This window comes from Chrysochloris asiatica, unplaced genomic scaffold (genome assembly GCF_000296735.1).
Source record: "Chrysochloris asiatica unplaced genomic scaffold, ChrAsi1.0 scaffold00014, whole genome shotgun sequence".
Classification (NCBI taxonomy): Eukaryota; Metazoa; Chordata; class Mammalia; order Afrosoricida; family Chrysochloridae; genus Chrysochloris; species Chrysochloris asiatica.
The window spans coordinates 33661965-33671379 of NW_006408532.1; the positions used below are offsets into that span (position 1 = coordinate 33661965).

Here is a 9415-nt window from a genome sequence, read left to right on the forward strand (position 1 = left end):
TATGTTTCATTTCTTTCTTGGTAGACTTTGTAAGAAGAACTATCACACAATAGTTACACACATAGATTCAGCAGCCAGACTGACTGGATTAAAATCCTGGCTCTGCCACTTATTTGCTGTGTCACCTTGGGTCAGTTACTTAATCTCTCTGTGCTTCAGTTCTTCATGGACAAAATAGAAACAACCAAAGCGTTGTTGAGAAGATTAAATGGGTCAATATTTTAAAGGCCTCAGAATAGTGTGCTATACAGTGAAGACTTTATGTAATTTTGGTTCTTCGATCACTGCTCCTCTGCCATTAGCCAGCTATCTTGAAGCATCACAGCCTAAGAAAGGAGGAATGGATGCTAAATCTATTACGTGAAAGCAGCTCAATAAAGGATACTTAGTCAGTGGATTCTACTCTACTTGGCTTTAATGCTTCCATCCACGGCTGCAGGGAGAGCCAGGGATGAGACAATGCAAAGCTCAAAATAGAAGGGATTACTTATTTAACCTGCCTTTCACATTCAGAAACTCAGGATGGTTTAGATGCCCATGTTGTTGTTGTTGTGAAGTGCTGTTGAGTCAATTCCGACCCATAGCGACCCTGTATAGGGTTTCCAAGGAGTCGCTGGTGAGCTCGAACCACTGACCTTGCAGTTCAAATGACTTTGCATTAGCCCATAGCACCACACCAGGACTCCTTGGATGCCTATATATATATATATATGGCTCTAATAACTGCTGATGGGTCATAAACAGTCAACCAGGGGACCTCACACTATAAAGATTGTTATTTATGAAGACCACCACATAGTCTGCAGCTCCTCTTGCTGACAGTGCCCAGAAATATTGCTCTGCCACCTGAAAGCCTACCCAGACATCACCAATATTCTCACTTAATGACGTGATTTCCACATTCCCTGCAGCAAGAATAATTTCTCATTTCAACCATTCTTCTAAATGTCTACCCATATTACCTGAGTTCATTTTTATGAATCTCCACAATTTTTCTTTCCAGCTTCTGTGACTGCTTGGGGAAAATCTCAAACTCATTGATGTAACTCTCAGGATGTTCCTCAGGGTCATAATCACCGAGCTCAGCTGTACCAGGTAAAACACAAAGAGAAAGATTAAGGATAACAAAAGCATGGTGCAAATAGAATATCTCCTGCCACCCAAAAGAAGAACAAGGAATAAGCTCACAGCTAACACATATATTTGGCACTGTGGGTTACAAACTGCAAAGTCATTGGAACCACAAAGTCGGTGGTTCAAGATCACCAGGTGCTCCTCAGAAACCCTGTACAGGATTGCTATGGGTCAGAATGGACTCAACAGCACTTAACAATAAAACACATATATTTGTCTCCATGGAAAGACCCCAGCCGGGTGTCTAGGAGTTCATATTCTTGTTCAGATTTATTTCTGTGAGTCTGGACACTTGTCTGAAACTCCCGGCGTCTCATTTCCTCATCTATATAAAGTTGTTGTTAGACGCCATCAAGTCAACTCTGACTCATGGAGCCCTATGTACAACAGAACCAGACATTTCCACGTCCTGTATCGTCCTCACAATCATAAGCGTGGTAGACGCCATCATTGAGACTGCTATGCAAATCCATCTCACCAAACACAGTGGCCTCCTCCAGCAATTAAACCCTCCTTGGTGTGGTGTTGTGGGTTAATGTGCCAGACTGCAAAGCCATTTGAACTGCAAGGTCAGTGGTTCAAGCTCACCAGCTGCTCCTCAGAAACCCTGTACAGGGTTGATATGGGTCAGAACTACTTGGCAGCACTTCACAGCTACAACAACGATAGTCCCAAAGCAAGTGACTTGGACAGTATTCTGTTGTGATCCATAAGGTAGTTGCTGGCTAATTTCAGATGTAGCTAGCCTGATCTTTCGTCCCAACATGTCTTGGTCTAGAAGTTCCACTGAAACCTGTCCACTCTGGGTGAGCCAACTGATATTTGAAATGCCCATGGCATAGCTTACAGCATCACAGCAATGCATAACTTACCACAGTATGACAAATTGACAGACTGGTGGTGGCATTTGTATAATTGTTGTTATAGTGCCATCAAGTGGGTTTTAACTCATAGCCAAGCCTGTATAGGGTTTCCAAGGAGCGGCTGGTGAGTTTGAACCACAGACCTTGCAGTTCAAACTAACCTTGCAGTCAGTCTAGCACAGTAACCCACAGCGCCACACCAGGATTCCAGTAAAAAGATTTAAATCAGTGTTATTCAATGGGGACACTATCGACATTTGGGGAACTAGACAATTCTTTACTGTGCATCCTTCTTGGGTTCTTTCATGCTGTGACTGTTCTCTGAAGACACCCACACCTTCATAAATCACTGAGCAGGCAGCTCCAGACAGGAAGTCCCTAGATTTAGAGAATGCAAACCCTGGAAGAAGCCTTGAGGGATGTCCAGTGGTTCCCAACTAGAGCCAGTGTCTCCTCTTGTACTAGGGGGTATTTGGAAATATTGGGAGAAAGGATGCTAAATGTCCTACAATGCTTTGGAAAATCTTTTGGATGTCAAAAGAAATTCTGAAACTTGATCTTGAATGTTTGTTGTTGTTAAGTGCCGTCAAGTCGGTTTCGACCCATAGCGACCCTGTACAGGGTTTCCGAGGGTGTAAATCTTTACGGGAGTAGAAAGCCTGATCTTTCTCCCGTGGAGCAGCTGGTAGTTTCGAACCGCTGACCTTAAGGTTCGCAGCCTGATTCATAACCACTACGCTACCAGAGCTCCTTGAATGTAGAGAAGCTAAAGCGAATGCAAAATTTCAAAGGCAGTTAGCAAACCAAAGGAAATAACATTCTCAGCACTTCTCAAGCTGAAAGATCTGAAGAAAGCATTCAAGCCTCATCTTAGAATATTGAAGGATTCTATGTACAAAATCGGGCTGCTAATCTCACGGTCAGCTGTTCGAAACTACTAGCTGTTCCGTGGGAGAAAGATGAGGCTATCTGCTCCTATAAAGATTTACAGCCTTGAAAACCCTGTACAGGGTCGCTATGAGTCAGAATCGACTCTACATCACATAAGAACAACAACATGTACAAAACTGTTAATGATGCAGGAAGCATCCAAAAAATATGGAAGGAATATACAGAGTCACTATTTTCTTTTTAATAAATGGTCAATGTTCAGCTATTTCAAGAGGTAACATATGATCAAGAACCAATAATACTGAAGGAAGAAGTCAAAGCTGCACTGAAGGTATTGGCAAACATAAGGGCTCTATGAATTGATGGAATACAAATTGAAATCTTTCAACAAACTGATGCAGTGCTGACAGCATTCATTCACTCATCTATGCCAAGAAATATGGAAGGCAGCTACCTGGCCAACCAATTGGAAAAGATCCACATGTGTGCCCATTCCAAAGAAACGTGACCCAATGGAATGCAGAAATTATTGAACAATTCATTAAATCACATTCAAGTAAAATTTTCCTGAAGATAACTCAAAAACGATTACAGCAATACATTGACAAAGAGCTGCCAGAAATTTAAGCTGGATTCAGAAGAGGACATGAAAAGAGGACTACCACTGCTGACCTTAGATGGATCTTGACTGAAAGCAGAGAATATCAGAAAGATGTTTACTTGTGCTTTATTGACTATTCAAAAGTATTCAATCATGTGTATCATAATAAACTATAGAGGACATTGTGAAGGATGGGAATTCCAGAATACTTAATTGTGCTCATGAGGAACCTGTATATAGACCAAGAAGCAATCATTTCAAAAGAACAAGGGAATACTGAATGATTTGAAATCAGGAAAGGTGTGAGTTATTGCATCTTTTCACCATACTTAATCAATCTATGTGCTGAGCAAATAATCTGAGAAAATGGGTTATGTAAAGAAAAACTTGGTATTGGGATTGGAAGAAGATTCATTAATAACTGTGATATATAGACGATACAACCTTGCTTACTAGAAGTGAAGAGGGCTTGAAGTACTTGCTGATGAAGATCAAAGACTATAGCCTTCAGTATGGCTTGCACCTCAATGTAAAGAAACAAAAATCCTCTAACTAGACCAATAAATAACATCACAATAAAATGAGAAAGGACTGAAGTTGTCAAAGATTTCATTTTATTTGGATCCACAATCAACTCTAATGGAAGCAGTAGTCAAGAAATCAAGTGACATATTGCATTAGGCAAATCTGCTGCTGAAGAAAATTTCAACGATGAGCAGAGACACCACTTTAAGGACTAAGGTGCAACTGAGCCAAGCCATGGTATTTTCAATTGTTTCATATGCATATGAAAGCTGAACAACAAATAAGGAAGACCACAGAAAAATCAATGCATTTGAATTATGGTGTTGGTGAAAGATATTGAAAGTGTCATGGAAGTAGTATGGCTGGATTGGTCCTTAGAAGCAATGAGGGTGAGTGAGACTTTGTCTCTTGTACTTTGGAAATGTTATCAGGAAGGACCAGTCATGCTTAGCAAAGTAGAAGGTGAATGAGAAAGAAGAAGTTTCCCAATGAGCTGGATTGTCACAGTGGCAGCAGCAATGGGCTCAAGCATAACAACAATTGTGAGGATGGTGCAGGACTGGGCAGAGTTTTGTTCAGTGGGATGTAACCCTTAAGTAGGAACTGACAATCTCCACAGTGAAGAAAGAAAACTATGAGATTTTAACATCCCTTAGTTCACATATAAGAAAGACTTTCAGAAGCACCTACTTCACCTGAGGGCAGATGGAAGGGACATTCCTACTGGTATCAGGCCATGACTTGATGGGGTGGAAAACGTGTGAAACTATTTACTAGTGATTACTAAACAAGCACAAGTAAGCCTATGCTTACTTTGCTTACTGGGTACTTCATCCCTGTCAGGGATTGTAAATTTGAACTGAGACTGTTTCTGTAGGAACATGCTGTGGAGTTGGAAGAGAAAGAGAAGCAGCGATACCTAAAAGTAGAATTTTTGATGTGGTAGAAAAAATGTGAAATTGTTCACCATAGATTCATAAATAAGCACAGGTTAGCCCATGCTTACTTTGCTTATTGAGTAGCCTGACACTGAATATCCCCAAGGGTGATGGCATCTCTGGTCCCAGAGAAGGAGTAAAACCACACTTGTATACCTGCTTTGGATTGTTCAGAGACCACACACCTGGGAACAGGGTCAAAGCACAGTGCAGAGCATTCCACAGTCCGACAATGATAGGCAGCTGTGACGGTCAGGAGACTGAGGGCTTCTCTTCTAAGCAACAAGTGAGGAGTAGACTCTTGACAAATGGGATAAATGACTGTCATACCTGCTTGTAGCCAATCATACGCTCCTTCAGTATTCCAGAGCCACAGAGTTAACACGCTCACTCTCCCTGTCTCTCTGACTTTGTCTGTTTCTGTCTTTGTGTGACTGTCTCTCCCTCTGTCTCCCAACTTCTCTCTCGCTCCCAGATCATGAACATCGTCTTGAATATTCCTGTGACAAAGGCCTGGATCGCCTGGACAGTTCCTGACCCAGGGGAATAGGAACACTTGAGCTTGTTTCCATGGGTGTTGAGCCCATTGCCATGCATTGTGCTGCTTTGGTTCCTGGAGATGGCCTTCTCCCAAAATACTGTCCTTACACGGTGGAAAACATCTGTTCCCCATCCCCTCACCCCATCAGCACACATATACCCATGCTTTGTCCAACCCTAAAAAGAACAGCAGCCTCCACTCGTTGGGGCCTATGCAGGCCTGGCCCACATGGAATCCTCTCACAGTAAGGCAAGGAGGAGGATTACTGTGCCTCTTTAGTAGATGAAGAAATGATGCTACAAAAGCTTAATCATTTCCCCCTGGTAAAATAATCAGGAAATGAGGAAAGTAAGATTCAAACTGAGGCTGATGGACTGTGGAACTAAACTTTCCTCCCCATATTAAAAACACCTAAAACACCAGTTATCATCAGCCAATTTCACTCATGGCCACCCCACGTGTTACGGAGTAGAACTGTTCCATAGGGTTTCCTAGGTCGCAATCTTAACAGAAGTAGATCACCAGACCTTTCTTCTGTGGTACTCCTGGGTGGGTTTGAACTTCTAAACCAAGGACGCTTCCTCCCCATATTACATTGCTAGAAAAATGGAGGAATTGAATATCATGTTATTGTTCCAACTCATAGCGACCCTGTGTAGGGTTTCCAAGGAGCAGCTAGTGAGTTTGAACTGTTGACGTTGTGGTTCAAACTAACGTTAAGGTCGAGTGCTTATCCTATGGTGCCACACCCTGCTGGACACCTATCTTCCTGAACATAGTTTCTACCCTTCAATATGCCCACGAGGTCCCACATCAGACGGTTTCAATTCAAAACATAAAATGCTTCTCAGAGCTGTTTGTAAAACAATAATCCCACCCCTTTCAGTCAGAGCCTGGTAGAGGTCCTGCGAACACCTCAATCTAGCCTTCCCTAGGACTCCACTGGATTGGGAGGGGCAGAAAGCAGGGGCTCTGGGGTATAGCTACTCAGCTCTACCTGTTATCAAGCAGGAAGAGTGGGCACAGGTGGAGGAGGAGGGAGGGTTCCCAGCAGCAAAGGCTCTACAGATACCTCTTGGCAGGGATGATGCAAGTCCTGGCTACACTCACCTTGAACAATACAGGCCCCCAGATAGGCAGCGTCTGAAAAGGAACATAGCAGTCGGCCATGGAAAATGTCTCTTTTAATTTGCAGGTACAAAAGATACCTGTAATACAAAAGGAAAAAGAGTCACCATTAGTTCTGGGTAAAGTATAGAGAACCTTTGTTCATGTTTTATCTACTGATGTCATCAGGGCCACAATCCTCATGAGTCAGAGGAAAACTGAGAGGGGCTTTCTGACTTGAGATTATCTGACAGGTCCAAGGCCAAGCAGATCTTAGCAGCCTCTAAAATGGGAGAGAGTCAGTCTTTTCAAAGAAGCATCAGACACTGGACTGAAGAATGCCAACAGGGCCCAGCCTGCCCTTCACTGATCAAGCAGGATCTCCCACAGGTGACACAGTGGTCACTGCCACCACAACCCCATTGCAGGGACATGCTGCCCAAATGCTTCAATAGTCTGCATAGAGTAGAAGAGTTCGAAACCTGGCATAGCCAATATACCAAGGCTAGTCTTATCATCTGTGCTTTTACAATAAACAAAGAGGAAAAGACTAGTCACATCACACTAATCTCTCTCAAAAATACTTGGATATGAGGCCGGAAAGCCAGTTTATTCACTACTACAGCTGTCATAAGAGTCCCAATCAACTGATAACTGAAAGGTTGGAGGTTCAAGTCTACATAGAGGTACTTCAGGAGAGGTCTGGTGAACTATTTGTTTTTTTTAATCAGCCATTGAAAACCCTATGGAGCACAGTTATACTCTTACACACATGAAGTTTTCATGAGTCAGACTCAAAAGTAACTGGGAGATCTGTCATATGATTAGGTCCTCTGCCCTGTCTGGGTTGACAAATGCAAACACCTGCAGAGGCCAGGCATATTTGTTAATGAGTGGAATGGGCTGGTGTAAGGAAATGACACTTAACAACAACAACAAGGGGTCAGGGAGATAGACTATAAAGCAGCAACCCCTGACACATGGGATGGACACCATGCAAATCCAGCCCATGTTGTCATCTAGAAACAGGCCACATATCAGCTTTATCAGAAAAATAAGGGATACTGAGTTTCAGAGTGAAATCCTTTACATTTTACATGTTGCAACAATTCTTTTTTTTTTTTTTCCAACATACTAAGGCACCAAAAAAAGTAGATGTGGGGGACTTCCAGAAAAATTGTAGGCTAGCTAGCTAGACTATCCAGACCCTTTACAGAAAACACACGAAAAGACCAAATGAAGCAGATTCAGACAACCACCCTGGAACCCTGAGCTTCAGAAGGAATGATTGAGAAGTGAATCAAATACCAAACAGAAACAGCATCTGAACAAAATCAGTAAACAAGGAGACACAGAAAAATGAATTGACAGCTGGCTTGACAATGTGTGGCCATTTTGACCTTTTGAAAGCAGTATTCTGATTAGGACAACAATCTGATGGTGGCCAGGACCAAATAAACATCCACATTGGTAGCTGGCAATGGGAAAGGTCTTCCCTTCTTCCCTACACACACCAGGTGTCCAGAAGTGTAACCAGCCTCAACTTTCACTTTTATAACAGCTGATAGCCTCCCCAACATCACTTTTGTTGTTATTGTTAGGTGCCATCAAGTCAGTACCAACCCATAGCAACCTTATGCAAACAGAACGAAACACTGCCCGATCCTGGGCCAACCTCACTACTGCTGCCATGCTTGAATCCATCGACGCTGCCACTTGGACAATTCATCTCACTGGGGGTCTTCCTCTTTTTCTCTGACCCTCCACTTTACCAAACATGATATCCTTCTCCAGCATATGGTCCCTCCTGACAATATGTCTGAAGTATGAGAGACAAAGTTTGACCATCCTGGCCTCTAAGGAGCACTCTGGTTGCACTTCTTCCAAAATGCATCTTTTGGCAGCCCATGGCACTTTCAATATTCTCCTACAACACCATAAATTAAAGGCATCAATAATAACTCTACAGTCTTCCTTATTCACTGTCACCTTTCTCATGTATGTGAGGTTATTGAAAATGTCATGGCTTGGGTCAGGTGCACCTTAGTACTCAAGCTGACATCTTTGCTCTTCAACACTTTAAAAAGGTCTTATGCAGCAGATTTGCCTCATGCAATACGTTCTTTGATCTCTTGACTGCTGCTTCTTTGAGTGTTGATAGTTGATCCAAGAAGAATGAAGTCTTTGACAACTTCAATCTTTTCTCCATTGATAAGAATTTTGTTTATTGGTCCAGTGGTGAGGATTTTTGTTTTCTTGACATTGAGATGTAATCCATACCGAAGGCTGTGCTCTTTCATCTCCATCAGTAAATGTTTTAAGTTTTCACTTTTAGCAAGCAAGCTTGTATCATCTGCATATCGCAGGTTGTTAATGAGTCTTCCTCCAATCCTGATGCCACATTTTTCTTCATATAACCCAGCTTCTCAGAGTATTTGCATAGCATACAGGTTGAATAAGTATGGTGAAAGAATACAAACTTGTCACACACCTTTCTTAATCTTAAAACATTCAGTGTACCCATGTTCTGTTTGAACAACTGCCTCTTGGTCCAGGTACAAATTCCTCATGAGCACGATGTTCTGGAATACTCATACTTTGCATTGTTGTCCATAACTTGTCATGATCCACACAATAGAAAGCCTTTGCACAGTCAATAAGCACAGCTAAACATCTTTCTGATATTCTCTGCTTTCAGTCAAGATCCATTGGAAATCAGCAATGATATCCTTCATTCCACGTCCTCTTCTGAATCCAGCTTGAACCTCTGGAAGTTCTCTGTCAATGTATGATTGTAGCCATTTCTGTATTACCT

At 42.3% G+C, this 9415-nt stretch overlaps 1 protein-coding gene across 2 annotated transcripts in view; it reads right to left on the minus strand.

The window, feature by feature from the left end:
* Positions 1-9415, minus strand: part of FRMD3 (FERM domain containing 3) — a 494426-nt gene that overhangs the window by 137260 nt on the left and 347751 nt on the right. For both annotated transcript variants that reach the window (XM_006834952.1, XM_006834951.1), the window contains exons 5-6: positions 6604-6701; positions 963-1086 (exon numbers count right to left, since the gene is read on the minus strand). In XM_006834952.1, coding sequence (XP_006835015.1) covers positions 963-1086; positions 6604-6701 — 222 coding nt within the window. The remainder of the gene's footprint in view (positions 1-962; positions 1087-6603; positions 6702-9415) is intronic.